The sequence below is a fragment of the Giraffa tippelskirchi genome, chromosome X (genome assembly GCF_054371585.1).
Source record: "Giraffa tippelskirchi isolate mGirTip1 chromosome X, T2T-mGirTip1v1.2.pri, whole genome shotgun sequence".
NCBI lineage: Eukaryota > Metazoa > Chordata > Mammalia > Artiodactyla > Giraffidae > Giraffa > Giraffa tippelskirchi.
In genome coordinates, this window is record NC_137289.1 from 38,077,473 (window position 1) to 38,098,283 (window position 20,811).

A 20,811-nucleotide genomic window follows, 5' to 3' on the forward strand; every position below is an offset into this window, starting at 1 on the left:
ACATCACTTATTTGCTCAATGACCTTGGACGAGTTCCTTTGTTCATACATGAAGTAACAAGTTGGCCTAGACTATTGAGTCTCAACTTTCTAGGATCCTGTTGTTCTTTGTATTCATTAGATATGGAATGGATTCTACTGATTTTTAAAAAATGCACATTTCTAGCATATTTCATATCCACTTCAGGATTGAGTGGATTACACTTGCTAAACATTTTATGCAGCCCTTATCAGAACTGAATTTGTCACTGACTTGTAGTACTTACATTTCTGTCTGTTTTTAAATCTGAAATTCTTCAGTTCAGGTCCCTCTTGGCACAAATGAGGGGCCCTCCTGTGCATGAAGGAAGCTATCTGGGATGGCTAGCCAGGTGATCTTATGCCTGGGTAGATAACACCAGTGTACTGATTCTGATTATGATACAGCTCTTCTCTAGTCACTTCTCCCTGGTTGATCTTAAAGCACTCCCTTCGCTGTCTCTGTCCTCCTCAGAATCCTTTAAGGATTCCCCGTTGACTTAAGAGTTCAATCTGAAATGTTCTGCTGTGCACGTGAAGCCCTGCTACACCATCTTGCTCCATTTCTTCTAGCCAGGGCAATTTCCTACTGCTCTGTCCACACATTCATTTTACTGTTGAGCCTTTCATCATGCTTTTCCTTTGTTTTTCAGTGTCCTTTATCTTTGTCAGTCTTATACCTTCTTTAGGGATATGTATCTCCATCATAACATCCAGTTTCCTCATGATCCTTTGTGATTCCTCTCTGCCTCCATACTCCACCATCCCAGGCAACCACTGATTTGCTTTCTTTCAATGTAGTTTGAATTTTTGAGAATTTTATGGAATCATATAATAGGTGCCCTTTTTTTAATCAAGCTTCTTTCAGCGTTATTATTTTGAGATTCATCTGTGTTGTTACATAAATCAGAAATTCATTCCTTTTTATTGCTGAATAATATTTCAGTGAATGGATATGCTATAATTTGTTATCCATTCACCCCAATGAACATTTGGATTGTTTCAAGTTTGAGGCTATTACAAATACAGCTGCTCTGAACATTCATATACAAGTCTTTGTGTGAGTTTATGCATTCATTTATCTTTGGTAAATACCTAGGAGTAGAATGGCTGGGTAATGGTATATGTGCGTTTAACTTTTCTAAGCAGCCGCCAAGTTGTTTTCCAAAATGGTTGTACCATTGCACATTGCTACCAGTAGCACATGAAAGTTCCAGTTCATCCACATGCTCACTGACACTTTAATGTGGTTAGTTTAAACATTAAGAATTTTGGCAGTGGTAGAGGTGTCTCATTGTGATTTTAATTTGCATTTCCCTAATGGCTAATGATGTTGAACATCTTTTCATGTAGTTATTTGCTGTCTATACATCTTTGTTTAAACACTTTACCCATTTTAATTGCATTGTTTGTTTTCTTATCAAGTTTTGAGTGTTTTATATATTTTGGATATAAGTCCTTGATTGGATATGTGATTTGCAGATACTTAGTCCCAGTGGTTTTCCAAGAACAGGCATTGTTTAATTTGAACAAAGTCAGATTTAGTCATTTTTTTTCTTTGACAAATCATGCTTTTGATGTTGTATCTAAGAAATTTTAGCCTAACACAAGGTCACAAACATTTCTTATGTCTCCTCTTAGAGGGTTTATAGTTGGGGTTTTATATCTAGTTTTTTATTTATAGTTTTGGGTTTATACATTTACATGTGTGTGTGTATTGAAGGTTAATTTTGAATATGATGTGAGGTATGGGCTGAAGTTCTTTTTGGCATATATATATATATTTATTTGATTGTCTTTTGTTTCATTATTCTGTATCTTAATTTTTTAAAATTGTTGCTATTTCAACGTTTCCTTCTACTCCAATATCATCAATGCTTTTTGTTTAAGAATGCCGAGATGATAAAAAATATGAGATTTAAAAATAAAGATAGTAAATAGCATGAACCAGAAGTATTAAAGTAACAGAAAATAGAATAGGCTCTATGAGATGAACTCACTAGGCTCATGGAGAATCCCAAAGGCTGAATCCCAGTCAACTGCTCATCTGCTGGTGGTTACTGATTGCTCTGCAATGGTAACAGTGAAGGGTAACACAGTAAATACCCATTCTTCTGGAGACCTAGATGATCGAGGCCCCTCACTGGAGATGAAAAAAGTAAAGATAGCATCACCCATTAAAGACAGAGTTAAGACTCAAATTATAGAATCTGAACTGTGTTGGTTTGTAAGTAACATTCCTCAAATTTCCTTTATCTCTTATTTCCCCCTTATTATAAAAATCCCTTCTTACCTGACACTCTTTTCCAGAAGACATACATTTACCCTGGGGCATACTGGGGTGGCCACATCTATAGTAACTGCCAAGAGAAGTCTAGAGGGGGCAGATCACTGGAAACGAATAATCCAAAAGCAATTGTTCCTCCTGCAGCTCCAGTTTTTTTTTACTTTTATTGTTGGGAGGTGGGGATGGTGAGCACTTGGGAAACTATCTTTAATTTGGTATGAAATTATCAGATCTGTAACTTATACTCCTCACCAAACTGTATGTTAGTCAAGAAATCAGCATGCATCTTTCCAAAAGGAAAGAAGTTGGGGTTGAGGGGGTGGGGGGGACAAAACAGAGAAGAAGTTAGGAGTCCTAGGAATTAGCTGAAAGTAAGTATTTTACACAGAAATAGACAACTTTGCTTCCTGGATGGAAAAGTAAAATCAAAAAATAGTTTAAGAGAAAGATGATAATTTGAAATATGTAATTTAAACCTCAAAATTATTGGAGCCTGGTATCCTTGATTATTATTGTAAAAAATTTCTTCATAATTCCTTCATCTTTTTCAGCCTTACACCCTCTTTAGGGCCTAAATTTAAAATCTGAACAAGTTTCACTTTTTTTCTTAATGAATTTTGGCATGAGAGAAGTAATTTCAGTTGAGTGAAATGTATCCTGTCCTTAGATTCGTGATCTGGTGCCATCTAGGGTATTTTCAAGGTACTGCATATCCAGCACAGGCAACTTTTTTTTTTTTTTTTGCATTCAAAACAGTAATATAAGTACCATGTGTTGGCTAAGAAAAAATAGAATTGTATACCCAGCTTATCATTGTAGGGCAAAGTTTCTATATTTTTAGTATGGCCTTTTTTAAAAAAAAGTCTTATTTTACTTCAACAGGAAACAGATGATTTGAAGAGGGCTGAGAGTATGCTTCAACAAGCAGACAAATTAGGTTGCAGAAAGTTTGTTACCCCAGCTGATGTTGTCAGTGGGAACCCCAAACTGAACTTAGCCTTTGTGGCTAACCTGTTTAATAAATACCCAGCACTCACTAAGCCAGAGAACCAAGATATTGATTGGACTCTATTAGAAGGTAATAGAGTATACAGGTTTAGTATACAGGTTTCTTAAATTATATTTGGGGCTACACAGTAGAAATACATAGGCCACGATGATTTCATAATCTTGATTTAATAAGTTTCCTTATCTACTTTCCTTTAGCAACTGTCTACTATAAGTAGTCCCAAGGGCTGAGTAAAAAGTGGCAACTGATAGAAAGGGATGATACAAGGGAACTTTTATTTTAATTTACTTATTTTTGGCTGCTCTGGGTCTTTGTTGCTGCGTGTCGGCTTTCTCTAGTTGCTGCACCCGGGGGCTACTCTTTGTTTTGGTGCTCAGCCTTCTCATTGGGGTGGCTTCTCTTGTTGAGGAGCGTAGGTTCAGTAGTTGGGCTTCGTTGCCCCATGGCATAGGGGATCTTCCTGAACCAGGGATCGAACCTGTGTCCCCTGCTTTGGCAGGAGGACTTTTATCCACTGTACCACCAAGGAAGTCTGGGAACTTTTAAAGTAAGCTAGCCTAGGATCACTTAGTATAAGGCCACTTAGTAAACCAATGTTTTATTTTAATATTTTGTATTTAGGTCACTTATTTTTAAACCTCCCTCCAAAAAAATGCACGTGTGCATAAAATTTGACCTATGTAAATCTGCAGTATTTGATTCATTCTTGCATAGTCAGACTAACTGAAACTGCTCTCATTTCCTTTCACCTTTAACCTACTCAAAAAATAATAATAATGCATGTAAATATTCATTTAATTTGGGAAAGGCAGAGTATACCTTTGCCAGATTATATATGCATGAAGTATAGTACTTAAAAATTAACAAATGTAATTAGTAGCTCATTGCATATCCACTAGCATTATTATGAAATCAGATGGTAAAGAATCTGCCTGCAGTGCAGGAGACCTGGGATCAATCCCTGGGTTGGGAAGATCCCCTGGAGAAGGGAATGGCTGCCCACTCCAGTGTTCTTGCCTAAGAAATCCGTGGACAGAGGATTCTGGAAGGCTACAGTCCATGGGATCACAAAGAGCTGGACACAACTTAGCGACTAATACTTCAAACTCTCAATTAGCAGCTCATTGCATATATACTAGGATTACTGTAAAATCTTTAAATTTTATGCTTTTGAAGTTTCAAATAATTTGTTGCTCTAATATAGGCACGTAAAAAAAAGTACATATATGTAACTTAGTATCAGTATTTTTAAATGGGTAGAGAGAAGATGTAAATTAATGTGAGTATAGAGGTTTGTATGACCATGGTAAATTTTTCTAATAAAAACTAAACCAATAATATCAGTTACTTTAGAAGTATGGGGATTTGGGGAGATACTGGAGAAGGATGAGATAGGGAAGAGAGTATAAAAAGTTCATATACCTCTTAGCTGGTTATAATAAGGTTATATTTTTACTTTTAAAAGAAAGTCATCCAATTTAAAAAACAAGAGAGTATGTATTTAGAGAGACTGCTTAGAGATTCATATTGGAGAAAACCTTTAGATCTGAAAAAAAAATAATCATCTAATTGTGGGTTGATGTTATATGCACATATGCAAGGTGTTTAATGATTATATAAACACTGTGAATATTTTTAATAGGAGAAACTCGCGAAGAAAGAACCTTTCGTAACTGGATGAACTCTCTTGGTGTTAATCCCCATGTAAACCATCTCTATGCGTAAGCCTTCCAATGCTCTTGTAAAGTTTTGAACATCATGAATGGATGCTGCATAAATAATTATAGCTCTAAACCTTTTCTAAATGTTAGTTTGTAGCCATTACTTTATTGGAAAATGTGGTGACTTCCGTTATCATTTCCCAAATACACAAAAGCCCAGATTATTTCTTTACATGGTCATTAAGTGAAAAAATGTATAAATATCTTTCTAACACCCTAGGGAACAGAGACTTTATATTTTGAAACGGAGACCAGAGAGCACATTAAGTAGACCATCCATGATGCCTTGAGGTCTTTGTGTTCACTGTTCTCTCAGCCTGGAATGTTCTTTTCCACATCAAATGCTTTATTCCCTTGCTATATTCAAGCCGCTGATTCAGATCCTAACCACCACCTACCACTGCCTAACTCCTAACCTCTTTCTTTTTGTTTTTCATAGCAATTAAATACATTCCCCTAACCCATTTATCCATATACTTGTTTATTCTCTTTCTTTCTCTGACTCTAAAGGCCTGGAATTTTTCTCCTATGAGCCCAGCTTCTAGAACAGTTCTTTGCAAACAATAAGCTCTCAATAACTATTTTTAAGTGAATTGGATGGTGTTAGCTCCATTTTTAGCACAGATTAATAAAATACATGAGTCTTTTGACAGTGTAGTGTCCTTGTTTTTAAGGAAACAGGCTCTGCTCTCTGAAAACACTGATCAAACTCTTTTTAAATCATCAGTGACCTGCAAGATGCCCTGGTAATCTTACAGCTATATGAACGAATTAAAGTTCCTGTTGACTGGAGTAAGGTGAATAAACCTCCATACCCGAAACTTGGAGCCAACATGAAAAAGGTAGCTAATTAAGTTGCTGCACATATTTGTTACGGACTGTTTTTATTCTCAATTTGTTTCTTTTGTTTGGGAAACTCTTTGACTCTGAGCTTCTTGAGGACAGAAACTGTGTCTTACTTTGTGCGCACCTGCATATAAAGATTAAACAAGTGAAAATCTTTAATCATTTGCTTTTGTTTGTTTGCAGCTAGAAAACTGCAACTATGCTGTTGAATTAGGGAAGCATCCTGCCAAATTCTCCCTGGTTGGCATTGGAGGGCAAGACCTGAATGATGGAAATCAAACCCTGACTTTAGCTTTGGTCTGGCAGCTGATGAGAAGGTATAGTATACAATTTTAACTGCTCAAGTTCACTATCATACAGGTCTGTGATCTAGTCTTTACTATTTCTAAGGAAACGTATCAATGACTACACCTTTGAAATTTTTATGTTTAGACTCCGAAGTGAGTTTAAGTAATGAGTATATGTTGGATGGTCAATGGGAAATGCCTTCTCGATAGTGAGGCAACAGAATTGTGAATATTTCCCTTTTTTATAATCTGCCTGACACAGACCTGAGCCTCATTTAGAGTTGGTGAATAAAAACAGCAAAAATTATGAACATGTATACATTTGAGAAAGAAGATCTCTTAACTGTAATGCTAAAAAGCAATTCATTATAACTGGGTACCAGCCAAAGCACAGCTTACTTTAAGTCGTTACCAGGGGTTGGCCTAGTACACAGTGAGCCTGCAGTAAGTAGACTGGTGGACTTACTCAGTAGAGCGCTGAAAATCTTCCCACCAGCAGTGCAAAAGGCAGCTCAATGGCAAGCCACTACTGCCTGAAATTTTTTTTTTCATATAGTGTGAATGTCTTCTCGTGAAATCTTTCCTTTAATCTCTCAAACCTAAGGAAAAGAAATGAAAGATAAAGCATTCTAATAATTGTATTTTTTTTCTAATAAACTAGGACAGAAACTGTTCTGCTGCTTTTTTAAAATTAATTTCTATTGGTGTTTAGTTGCTTTACAATGTTGTGTTAGTTTCTGCTATACAGCAAAGTGAATCAGCTATATGTTTAAATATATCCCGTCTTTTTCAGCACAGAGCATTGAGTCGAGTTCCCTATCCTATGCAGTAGCTTCTCATTAGTTACCTATTTCTTCTGCTGCTTCATTTAGATATACCCTCAATGTCCTGGAAGATCTCGGTGATGGTCAGAAAGCTAATGACGACATCATTGTAAGCTGGGTGAACAGAACATTGAATGAAGCTGGAAAATCAACCTCCATTCAGAGTTTTAAGGTAAGAATTCCATGTTTGACTATTAAACGTTATGTTTGCTATAAAAAGTATCTATAGTTTGGAAAGCTAGCCTTTGGATTCTTTGTGAGTGAGATCATTGTGGGGCTAACGACATGATTCTTTTCTAATTCACTAGACTTTGTTTTTGACAGCGTTATATAAGTGATCATGCATTAATTTGTACACATGGAAATTCTCAAATGTATTGTCCTTTTACTCTAGGATAAGACGATCAGCTCTAGTTTGGCAGTTGTGGATTTAATTGACGCCATCCAGCCAGGCTGTATAAACTATGACCTTGTTAAGAGTGGCACTCTGACAGAAGATGACAAGCACAATAATGCCAAGTAAGGGATGCTGCCTAATATCCTCATAAGGGCATAGACATTGTAGGCAGGCAGATCTGCATTATCATTCAGGTTCTGCCACTCAAGAATGGTGTCAGCTGGGGGAAGCATCTTCTAGCCTCAGATTCCTCATCCATAAAATGGGAGCAATAATACTTACCTTGGAGATTTTGAAATGAGTAAAATACGTTAAGAGCCTAACATTGCTGCACCTGACCTAATAGGTAGGTGCTCAGTCAGCCATTGGTTTGTAGGTTATAGAAATAATGTATGTGTTAAAGCAACTTAGCTGCAAACTTAGAACAGAAGAAAAATGGGCTAAGGATAACCATGCCTTTGATAGGGTTTTCTTTTGTTGCACTCTTTTCAAACGTTTTTAAAACTTACTGTGCATAGCCCACCTTACTACATACACTGAGTTTATCTTGGTCCCTTAAGTGGGCAGGATGCTAAACCCTCAGCTGAAACCGTGCCTTGAAAGTTCCCTGCATTTTGACAACATGCAGAAGGTCCTTCCCACCTGCCTCTTCCCTTCTTCTCCAAAGATCTAGACTGTGATCTGGTTTCATGGGCAACCCATGAAAGCTCTCCTAGTATACACTGAAAATCAGCTCCCAACAGGGCTTCACAAGATAGCTAAGAAGCATTACTGTAAAACTTCATTTTGGCATCACATACTGCATCACATCATTTCTTCCCTCCTTGAAAAAAATATTTGCAGCATAATATGATAAAGATTTATAGAGAACTCCTCAAAGTTCTTTTTCCAGAAACTTGATCATATTTAAAGATTCCTGTTATAGAACACCTAGAAATGCCTTGTGTATTAATTGAGGGGTGCTCCTGCAAATTTCCTCGGCTGGACATGTCAGTTCTTAACTCCTTTCCTTTTTCTACCCTTTTCATTCCTTGCTTCAGCCACACTGGCATGTACCATACAGACTGTCTCTCCTCCCTTGGATATTTCGAAGTATTCACTGCATCTATGAAATTGTATTTTGCATCTGGCACAGTTTTCCATTCTGTGTCTCTAAGATCTCGTGATAGCCACTGTTATCTTATTACATGCTCAATGAGAATATCAATATCTGAGTAATTATATATACATATTTTCAACATCTGGGTATATATACATATATGTATATACACACACACACACATATTCTAGAAAAGTGTTTTTTCATATCAGTGCTCCTAAATTGTTCTCATTTTACATTGTAGAAAAGGAGTGAATAAATATCATCAGCCCCAAATAGTAGAGCTTAAAAATCTGGTATCACTTATGAGTGACCTCAAAAAATAAAAGAGAAGACAATGAAAAATAAAGTCATTCTGATCTGAACTCTCACTGTAGAAGTTTTGCATCCTAGACAGTTGAGTATATAAGAGGAAATAGATGCCTCATGTCAGTGCCCATGACTGACCAGAATTGCACTTCAATTTTTGTTTCCTCCAAAAAATAGGTACGCAGTGTCGATGGCTAGAAGACTTGGAACCAGGGTGTACGCTCTCCCAGAAGACCTTGTGGAAGTAAAGCCCAAGATGGTCATGACTGTGTTTGCATGCTTGATGGGCAGGGGTATGAAGAGAGTGTAAAATAACCAATTTGAATAAAAAACAACCTTGCTCCCAGGTGCATGATTAGCAGTACAGCAATTTCTGGCCGAAGTGCTCATGGCTTAAGAAACTATTGGTTATTGAAAGGACTTTTTAGTTTTCACAAGACTAAGCTCATCATGGGAGCCCTCAGGTGAAAGAGTTTTAGTAGCAACAACTCCTCTTTCCCATAGTCAAGGTGGATTTGTCAGGCCCACCTGAAATGTGCCCGTAGTCAAATCATTTACTCGCTCCTCATAGATCGCTGCCCTTGACATTTTCCATTGCTGTACGTATTTCTATGTATCTGTTTTCCTCTTAGAATGTCCACCTCGTGGGACTTGCTTAGATGATTGAATATGAATATTATTGATATTAGGCAATAATTTGCTTTCCATCCAGTATGCTAGTTCTTATTCAAGAACTGTGGTCAGAGGGTATTTGTATATGAGTATCCTTTGCTTATCTTTCTAGTACTGAAAATTGACAGAAGTAACTGGCTGTGCAGAATGTAATAGAAGCTTTTCATATTCTTTTATTCTTAAAATCAGTATCTTTTTACAGTATTCTGTCTACATGATCCTTTTTTGTACATTTAAGAATATTTTGATTACGTTAAATAAGACTGCTGATTTTGCTACTTTTTTAAGGGGTCTTCAAGTAAGTAAAAAACATAGAGGGAAATGTACCTTGAATTTCCATCTTCCCTCCCACACTAAAGCTGTAAACACTTGACATATTTTGTCCTGAAACATTGGTTCAATATATGCTTATTTGTTTTAAAACATGTACCATCAAACTCTCTCTTTAGATTTAAAATGCTGTTGAATATGACACTTTTGAGGAGAGAGTGGGCTCAGAATTTAGGAAGGATATGGTAGGCCAAGTATGCTAAGTGTATATTAAATTTTCTAATTTTACACCTAAGATAAGGAGATGTGGTCACTAAAAAATAAACATATATGTAGGACTTAATGTACTCTAATGTACTCTTGCTTTGTCAAGCTGTTTGCTATAGTTTTTAAGATCATAATGTTACTCTAACTCTAATGTAATCTGGTAGCGATTATTAGTTCAAATAAAGGCATTTACATAATTAGTCTCTTCGTGCCTCTGTCCCTTCTTAGTATGCCTATAATGTTTGCCAGTTTTTTTTCTCCAATATTCTAACTCATTTTCTGGTGTACTTTATAATATGATGTTTGTTAAATTTATGCTTTTGGAGCTGAATTACACAGATGGACAGATTAAGGTTATAATCCTCAATGAGGTAAGATGGTTTTCTCCAACTTACCAAAATTTCTTAGTCCATTTTCTCCCTTTTTCTTTCTTTTCATGTCATTCAATCTTTTCAGTGTTCAGTAATGACACGATATGTGTTTGCATGCGTGCTAAGTCACTTCAGTCTTGTTGGACTCTTTGTGACCCTATGGACTGTATCCCGCCAGGCTCCTCTGTCCATGGGATTCTCCAGGCAAGAATACTGGAGTGGGTTGTCATTCCCTTCTCCAGGGGATCTTTCCAACACAGGGCTAGAACCTGCATCTCCTGCAACTCCTGCATTGCAGGCGATTCTTTACTGCTGAGCCACCAGGGACGCCTGTTCTATGGTATACAGAAGGTCAAAACAATGGGGATCCAAACAACCAGGGAGGAGAGGTGGCTTATGACAGGTTTTCTTAGCCTCATCACTATTGACATTTTGGGCTGGATAATTCTTTGTTGGAGGTGGGAGGGAGCTGTCCTGTGCATTATTGCAGAGCATTTAGCTGTGTCCCTGGCCTCTATCCACTAGATGTCAGTAGCATACCCCCAGTGTGTAGACCAAATATGTCTCCAGAACCAGTCAAATGTTCCAAGGTGGGGGCAAAATCATCTCTAGTTGACAAAATGTTGTTTATGGTACCGTTTTAACGTTTTGTGTGAATCAGTAATATGAAATGCAATCCTTTAAGGAACTACATGGTGATACTATAAAATAGTTTTTATTTATAGCCTAAGAATAAGAAAGACCTTTCTTAATATGATATAAACCCCAGAGCTATAAAAGAAAGATAAATGTGACAATTCTACTTTTGCAATAAATGAGTAAGCAAAGTCACAATATAGATGACTGAGAAAAAATGTTTGGTCCCATTGTCTTAGTCCATTCAGGCTGCTGTAACAAAGTATCATAGACTGCGTGATTTATAAATACCAAATTTATTTCTCACAGTTAGGCAGTCTGGAAGTCCCAGATCAAGGCACTGGAAGGTTTGCTGTGTGGTGAGAGCACACCTCCTAGTTCACAGATGGCTGTCTTTTAGCTGTAACCTCACATTGTGATAGGGACAAGGAGCTCTGGAGTCTCTTTAATAAGGGCACTAACCCCACTCATGACTTCACCTTTATAACTTAATGTCCCACCTCCTAATACCGTCACACTGGGAGATTGTGTTTCAACATGCAAATTTTGGAGGAGCCTGAAACATTTAGTCTATAGTACCCGTATGATGGATTTTCTTAATATAAGGATAAAAGACCAGTCTCTGCAAATATATACCAGGGTAACTGATAAGACAGGACAGTTATCCCTTATGACCTGTCTTCTACTTTGTATTTCCCATGCTTATCTACATATGTTTCCTTCCAGGTACAAAAGTTCTCTGTAAGTAATGCCTTGAAGTGGCTTTGAAGCAAGATATTAATAAAAAAGACTTATTCCATCTTGCCCTTTATTCAAAACAGGAGCTAGTTTCTTGGGTGGTTCACTGTACAGAGCCCACCATCTGTAGGAATGCACCTTTGGTTACTTAAGTGTTCACATGAGACAGTTGGCCTGAACACACCATTCTTCTTTCCTCCAAATAAAGGGCTAAAATCACTAATATATTAAGAAATCTAACAAATCTGTAAAAGAGAAAGTTCCATTAGAAAAATGGGCAAAGGAGATCAATATCCAATTCAAAGCCTATAATTAAACAAAGAACATTAAAAGGGAATGCTGATTCTCAAAAAGTAACGAGGGTTATGTAGTTTCAACCAACAAAGAGCTGCCTTTTTTAGTAGACTTTATTTTTAGAGCAATTTTAGGTTCACAGCAAAATTGAGTAAAATGTACAAAGATTTTCCACATACCTCCAGCCCACACACATGCATGAGCCTCCCTCACTAACAACATCCCCCACCAGAGTGGTACATTTGTTATAGTTGATGAACCTACATGGACACATCCATAATCACCTAAAGTCCATAGTTTACCTTGGATATTCTGTGGATTTTGACAAACGTGTAATGACATGAATCTACCTTTATAGTATAATATATAGGATTTTCACTGCCCTAGAATCTTCTGTTCTCTGCCTTGCCATCCCTCCCTATTCCCTAACCCCTGGAAACCACTGATCTTTTTACGATCTCCATAGTTTTGCCTTTTCCAGAATGTCAGAATCATACAGTATAGCCTTTTCAGATTGTTTTCTTTCACTGAGTAATAGGCATTTAATAGAACTGCCTTTTTTATGAACTGCCTGCCATTGATTTTTTTAAACAGTAATTGATAAATTATTTGATGCTAATGAAGGTATGAGCATACAGGCATTCTCTGACACCACAGATGGAAGAGTGATCAGTTTATAGCTTGTTGAAGGCAAGTTGGTAATTACAGAGAAACCAAAAACTAGCATATCCTTCAACTCTGTGCAGCCAGCAAGTACAGCAGTGTGCCATGATACATCTTGTAATATAATAAAGGGTTGGTGAGATAAATATGGTCCATCTACACAATGCAATAGTTATGTAGTTGTTAAAAAGATGGCTGTGACTCAGAGCACCGGCTTTGAGTGCCCTGCTTCCTGCATAGAACTTGCACTGGTCATCTATTTTACATATGGTAATATACATGTTTCAATGCTATTCTCTCAAATCATCCCACCCTCACCTTCTCCCACTTAGAACAAAAGTCTGTTCTTTATGTGGAATCTAAAAAAAAAGGCGAGGTACAAATATTTACAAACCAGAAGTAGAGTCACGAATGTAGAAAACAATTTTTGGTTACTACAAGGAAAGGAGGGGATAAATTGGGAGATTGGGATTGGCATATACACACTACTATATATAAAATTGACATTTACACACTGCTATATATATAAAATAGATAACTAATGACAACCTACTGTATAGCACAGGGAGCTCTACTCAATACTCTGCACTGACTTGTATGGGCAAAGAATCTAAAAAAGTGGATATATGTATAACATACACTTTGCTGCATAGCAGAAACTAACACAATATTGTAAGTCAACTATTCTCCAATAAAAAGTTTAGAAAAAAGATGGCTGTGACTCTGTAATGACGAGGAAAGATGTCCTGTGTTAATCCCACTTTAGAAAAATAAATGATAGTATATATATAGATAAAGGGACTTCCCTGGTGGCTCAGACGGTAAAGTGTCTGCCTACAATGTTGGAGACCTGGGTTCAGTCCCTGGGTCGGGAAGATCTCCTGGAGAAGGAAATGGCAACCCACTCCAGTATTCTTGCCTGAAAAATCCCATGGACAGTGGAACGTGGTAGGCTACAGTCCATGGGGTCGCAAAGAGTCGGACACGACTGAGCGACTTCACTTTCATATAGATAAAAGTGTTAGAAATTCCATAAATATATTTGTGTAGTTATACTTGGAGGGATGGAGTGTGATTAACAAGGGGTTTTTACTTTTTATATTACATATTTCTATAATATCAGAAGGCTAAGATTAAAATACACTATTACCATACTCAGGCAAATAACACAAATTTTTTTAACCTACAATGAAGTTAAGAGTGTTATAGTGAACATGTATATATTCTTTACCTACATTCCTCAGTTGTTAGCATTTTGACATAGTTGTTTTGTATCTGTGTGTTCCTCTGCTGAACCATTTGAAAGTAAATTGTAGATATTGTGACATTTTACTCTTAAATATTTCATCATAAATCTGAGAATAAGGACATTCTCCACAAGCTGGAATCAAGACTGCCGGGAGAAATATCAATAACCTCAGATATGCAGATGACAACACCCTTATGGCAGAAAGTTAAGAACTAAAGAGCCTTTTAATAAAAGTGAAAGAGGAGAGTGAAAAAGTTGGCTTAAAGCTCAACATTCAGAAAACTAAGATCATGGCATCTGGTCCCATCACTTCATGGCAAATAGATGGGGAAACATTGGCTGACTTTATTTTTCTGGGCTCCAAAATCACTGCAGATGGTGATTGCAGCCGTGAAATTAAAAGACACTTACTCCTTGGAAGGAAAGTTATGACCAACCTAGACAGCATATTAAAAAGCAGAGACATCACTTTGTCAACAAAGGTCCATCTAGTCGAGGCTATGGTTTTTCCAATAGTCATGTATGGATGTGAGAGTTGGACTATAAAGAAAGCTAAGTGCCAAAGAATTGATGCTTTTGAACTTATGGTGTTGGAGAAGACTCTTGAGAGTCCTTTGGACCGCAAGGAGATCTAACCAGTCCATCCAAAGGGAAATCGGCCCTGGGTGTTGATTGAAAAAGGACTGACGTTGAAGCTGAAGCTCCAGTGCTTTGGCCACCTGATGCGAAGAGCTGACTCATTGGAGAAGACCCTGATGCTGGGAAAGATTGAGGGCAGGAGGAGAAGGGGACGACAGAAGATGAGATGGTTGGATGGCATCACCGACTCAATGGACATGGGTTTGGGTGTACCCAGGGAGTTGGTGATGGACAGGGAGGCCTGGTGTGCTGCGGTTCACGGGGTCGCAAAGAGTTGGGCGCGACTGAGCGACTGAACTGAACTGAACCCACATGCTACAACAACATTGTCATGATATCTCCAAAGTATAACATAGATATGTCTAATACAAAGTCTAAATTCAAAATTTCCAGATGATTCCAAAAATATCTTTAAAAAATTTTTCTTGGCGGATAGTTAATTTTCAATGTTGTATTAGTTTCAGGTGTCCAGCAAAGTGATTCAGTTATACATATATTCCTTCTTTTTATATTCTTTGCTCACACAGGTTATCACAGAATATTGAAGAATAGTATTCCCTGTGCTATCAAGTATGTCCTTCTTGGTTATCTATCTTATGTGTAGTAGTGTGTATGTGTTCATCCCAAGATTCTGATTTATCCATCCCTGCCAGGGTTCTGTTTTGGTAACCATAAGTTTGTTCTCAACATCTGTAAGTCTGTTTGTATTTTGTAAACAAGTTCATTTGTATCTTTTTTTTAAATTAGATTCCACATATGAGTGATATCATATGATATTTGTTTTTCTCTGTCTGGCTTGTGTGATAATCTCTAGGTCCATCCATGTTGCTGCAAATGGCATTAATCCATTGTTTTTTATGGCTGAGTAGTATTCTATTATATATGTATACCGCATCTTCTTTATCCATTTCTCTGTCAATGGACATTTAGTATAGCATATCTCTCCATTTAGTTAGGTCTTCTTTGTTTATTTAATCAGCATTTAAAATTTTTTAGTATACAGATTCAGTACATTTTTTAAAGTTTATGCCTAAGTATTTCATTTTATTTGGAGTTTTTGGGTAAGTTTTTTGGGACTTTCTACACAGACAATCATGTCATCAGCAAAAATCTGTTAAGACGGTAGATCTCATGTTAAGTGTTCCTAAAGTTAAAAACAAATCATTGCTAATTTAATGGGAAGTGGTTCTCTGTCCTTCATATACTTTCCCAGAAGCACTGCATGGGAAGGTTTATTTCAAGGATCAGCAAGATGGAGATGACGACCACTTACTGGAAAGCAAATAGTATTGGTGAAAGGTTTTTAAGTAAAACCATTAAACCCCAGGTAAAGGAACTTGCAGCAACTCATGAGGTATTTATCAGATTTTGTCCACTTTGTGAAATGTCCCTCAGGGAAGAATTTAGGACTTCAGTCTTCCTCTTTGTCACCTTTTATTCAATATACTTCCTGTGCCTAGAGAAGTTCTCCAAGTTACATTTTACTTTGAGTCTTATGTTAAAATATTTTTCATTAATGGTCAGTTAAACAATACTGAGCAACTGCTTAATTTCAGGCTTTTGTCTAAGGCCTGAATAAAATGAATGAGACCCATTCTTTTCCTTGAGCTCAACAGTTTCAGATCTGGGATATGAACACTTACCACTAGGTTAAAGTGTGACTGTGGAAGTTTGTATCCAGAGTACAAAGTCAAAAAGGGAAAATTTGGACAGGGGTAAACAATGTGTGTGGCTTGGGGTCATGGTACTTGGCAAAATCCCCAATGCAAAGTGATGCTTTAGCTGCTGATTTATTTCTTGCAAATTTGATTGGCGATAAAGGGTCCCAGAAAGGTTTTTCGAAATCCTGCAGGCTTCTTCCGGAGAAGGCAATGGCACCCCACTCCAGTACTCTTGCCTGGAAAATCCCATGGATGGAGGAGCCTGGTAGGCCACAGTCCATGGGGTCGCAAAGAGTTGGACACAACTGAGCGACTTCACTTTCACTTTTCTCTTTCATGCACTGGAGAAGGAAATGGCAACCAACTCCAGTATTCTTGCCTGGAGAATCCCAGGGACGGCGGAGCCTGGTGGGCTGCCGTCTATGGGGTCACACAGAGTCAGACACGACTGAAGCGACTTAGCAGCAGCAGCAGCAGGCTTCTTCTTGAGATACAGATTTGACCCATATTTACTCCTGGGTTTCAAAATCTTAATTTCAAAACTGCTACAACTGGCTGAATTTCATGGAAGGGGCCCCTTGTAAGGCTTGACAGCCAAGACTTAAAATATAGATAAGACAGTCCTCTCAGAGTCTGTCACCGATGAGAAAGCGGAAAATAGCCCCTGGCCTATGGAAGCTGGCCTGGCATTCACGGCTCAGTCTGTTCTCTCGTGAGCATGAAGAAATTCACGCGCCAACATCCGACAAGGCCCCTCTGGGGTGGTGACAAAATGAGACCAAAACAAGGCCACTGTGTAATCTTGTCTGAACACAGACAAAACATGAATGTCCTCTAAGTCTCAGAAATGAGCAAACATCCTCTCCTCGCTGATAGGAGGTACTGCTGCTATCTTTTCCCTAATACAGCTTTAGCCTTGGTAAAATCTAGTGTGGTTTTATGGTGTTGATTATAAATATTTCTTGTCTTTAGATACTTAGGACTTACACCTTGTCTTCTCTGACAACTAGCCTTGATTTTGCCTTTCCCAAATCTAGGCTCCAAATTCAGAATCATACAATTACTAAGACATCGTCTATGCCTAAACTATCTTTGGGTGTCCTGAAGTGGCCACTAGAGAATATGAAGATTTGAGTCTCAATTCTATATAAGAATAAATTTTTCTACCACTTAATCAAGTCCAAACTAAAAATAATGGTGATGATCAACTTGACAAATTAAGAGTTTTTATTCCTATGTTAATTTTGCATAAATAAAGCATGGTAGTTATGTCTTTCAATGACTGAATACATTTCAAGTTAAAAGAAACATACATTTAAGCACAGAGACTGACGCACTGACTCTGCCAAGTATTTTTGCAGGATTCTGGATTCACGGATTGTTTTTCTTTTTTGTTCAAAATATTTGTGGGTAGGCACTGGGGGTACTGACTCAGTTACATAGGATTGGTGAAAAGTCTATTTTTTAGATTCAGTAACCAAGACATACCCTCTTTGCAAGCTGTAACAGCAACAACAAAACATGTGAAAACTTCAGTAACTTGGTTCTCAAGTCTTCACTAAATGTAATTGCTCTAGTGCTGTATACACTCTTCCATGAAAGAAAAGCGCTCACCACCTTTCAGCTAGTCACCTAAGAAATATTGCAATATTTCAGAGCTAGTCACGCGCCTTCCTTCACCTGAAACGGAAAACCGCTATGGTTGCTTATGGCTTTTAGGAGACTGTCTATGTGCCCTGGACAGACCTCCTAGAGACTCAAAGAACTGTGATGCATTTGTATTTGTTAATGGTTCCAACAGAAAAAGTAAAACCAAAAAATTGCTACCTAAGATATGCTATTACAGACTTAAATATCCCCTTGAAATATTGAAAACTTCTCATAGAAATTAAATCAGTTCTTATGGCTCAATTAATTGTCTGTGCTCAGACTAACCTACAAAATATTTAAGAGAATATTTTATATTGATAGTAAACAGGTGATTTTAGGTTAACTACATGATGTCTACATGGTATAGAAACAAAGATTTCCTGACTTCTCCAGGAACCCCTATAAAATAAACAATGATTTAACAGACCTTGAGATGCTTGGCCATTATCTAAGAAGATAACCTTGATAAAAACAGATTTTAGCAAAATTGCTTCATGGTAGCACACTCAATAGCAGAGCTAGTTTGACCACAACATTGAACTAACAGTCAGGGAAATGGTAAGAAGTATTGCTGAGGGTGGTTTCAGGGCATGTCCTACCTGCAATCTCACACATTCTCAAAGTCTGTAAATGTAGGAAATAGGAACCCAAACTTCAAGGTCCCCTTAAACATTTCCAAGTGGGCGATGACTGGGTTCTGGTTATTGTATATTCTCGGGGTAGTTTGAGGCCTCTCTGCTGGAGAGCCAAGTGAAATGATTTCCAACTCCTGATGTTAGAAATCCCAAGGTATCTCTCTAGTAACAGGGACACACATTTTGCTGGTATCGTTATTTTTAAATCCTTTAAAGTATTAACATTTTACTCAGAAATTCCTCTGTACATACCATATTCAATCTCAAAAAATAAAGAAAGTTAGGAGAATTCTAGAATTTTAGCTATTAAAGCTCTCAAAAACCCTTGGACTTCCCAGGCCTAAAGTACTGCCATTAGCCCTATGATGATAAACTCAGGCCACTCAAGGTTCCACAGTTTTCTTCCTTGTATGTTAATAAAAAGCTGCCTCGTGCATCTGGGAATTTCACTTCCAATTCCAGATTCTACTTTATTTACAGGCTAATGTGACTGAGTACTCCAGGAGACTTATGAAATATCTCCAACTTTATGAATAATGGATATAAGGCACATCTTCAAACTACTTACCTAAACATCCCCTGTGAGATCTGCCACCTGGAGGTTTGGTCTTCTGAAATAGACAACAGAGATAAAACTTCATTGAGTTTTAGTGAAAAGTATCTTGTTGGTACTGTTAACAACCGATATATCAGTAAAACTCCAAGATACTGATACTTAGACTTTTTTTTTTAAGTATATCAAATGTTTACCTTAAAAGATATACATCATTTCCTCCCACATTACTGGACATTCATTTCATCAGAAGACCTTAGACTGAGGATTCGTAGGAATCCTCCAGACGCTGCTAACTGCGGAAGTGGGCAGCTTCTGCCCGAGACAACAAAAGCTTCTGTCTTCAGAACTGGATAGGTTCCACCCAAGATGACAGAATGGAGATTAATTTTCTCTTTTTTTAACACTCTTTCTGTCCCTTTACCCTTCTACTGATATTACCTATTATGACACTTTTACACCCTCCGGAACACTCTTGTGATCTCTCTTCTATTGCTGTTCAGTCACTAAGTCATGTCCAATTCTTTGCAATGCCATGGACTGCAGCACACCAGGCTTCCCCATCCTCCACCATCTCCTGGAGTTTGCTCAAACTGCTCAAACTCATGTCCATTGAGTCGGTGATGCCATCCGACCATCTCATCCTCTGTCACTCCCTTCTCCTGCCCTCAATCTTTCCCAGCATCAGGGTCTTTTCCCATGAGTCAGCTCTTCACATCAAGTAGCCAGAGTATTGGCGCTTCAGCTTCAGCATCAGTCCTTCCAATGAGTATTCAGGGTTGATTTCCTTTAGGTTTGACTGGTTTGATCTCCTCGCTCTCAAAGGGACTCTCAAGAGTCTTCTCCAGCACCACAACTCAAAAGCATCAATTCTTCGGCACGAAGCCTTCTTTAAAGCTTATCTTCATCCTATTATTTTCATCTTTTTAATTTTTTTAATCTTTTCTTATTTCATCCCATTATATGTTATCTCCTGTTAGATACTCTATCACCATCCAGTTAGTTTTAAACCCCTATTGCCCTCTTCTGCCACTTTAGGGAAAACAAAACTCTCCTATATGTTTTTCCCAGTCATAGCTGCTGCTCTGAATTTATCTGATTGCTAGATCTAATATCCTCCACCAGACCCTGGGGACACTAATTTAATATAAGTTCCTTTAAACATCTTGGAAGGAAGACTCTCTGATAAGCCCCTTTTGGCACTTAAGCTCCCCTCATATCATTAATCCCACTCTTCAGCCTTATAAAAATGGACCTTGACCTTACAGTATCAGAACACTTCTGCTAAGGTTTTTATAATACCATCAGCAAGACCTGCTAGTCAGTAGTAGACAATAATATTGAGGCCTCTTGACCATGACAGTCAGTTCACCCTCTTTCGAAAACACCCTGCTTTGCTGACCTATTTAATTCCACTCAAAAGATATGTCTTATCGTACTTAATACAATTGCACTATACACTTAAAAATTGTTAAGATGGTGAATTTTGTTATGCATATTCTACCACAACTACAAATAAAAAATGCACTCTGAAAAGAAAAAAAGTATCTTCCTTGAAGGATACCAAGCTGGTCTTCCCTTGTGATAAATGATACTTACACTTCCAGCATAGTCTACTTCCAACTAGGGTACTCCATTTTACATGGATAGGCTTCCACCGATCTGCCACACACTGATTTATTCTGTGTACTCAGGATAATTATGAGGCACTTCTACA

General features: G+C 37.7%; 1 protein-coding gene across 2 annotated transcripts in view; it reads left to right on the forward strand.

Annotated features, from left to right (window-relative positions):
• The window catches only part of LOC145536433 (plastin-3-like), a 37,334-nt gene extending 27,129 nt beyond the window's left edge, over positions 1 to 10,205 (forward strand). For both annotated transcript variants that reach the window (XM_081565781.1, XM_081565782.1), the window contains 7 exons: positions 3,187 to 3,382; positions 4,956 to 5,034; positions 5,762 to 5,876; positions 6,064 to 6,197; positions 7,040 to 7,163; positions 7,386 to 7,510; positions 8,974 to 10,205. In XM_081565781.1, the coding sequence (XP_081421907.1) occupies positions 3,187 to 3,382; positions 4,956 to 5,034; positions 5,762 to 5,876; positions 6,064 to 6,197; positions 7,040 to 7,163; positions 7,386 to 7,510; positions 8,974 to 9,106 (906 nt within the window). In that variant the 3' untranslated portion in view covers positions 9,107 to 10,205. The remainder of the gene's footprint in view (positions 1 to 3,186; positions 3,383 to 4,955; positions 5,035 to 5,761; positions 5,877 to 6,063; positions 6,198 to 7,039; positions 7,164 to 7,385; positions 7,511 to 8,973) is intronic.
• Positions 10,206 to 20,811: the final 10,606 nt, after the last annotated feature.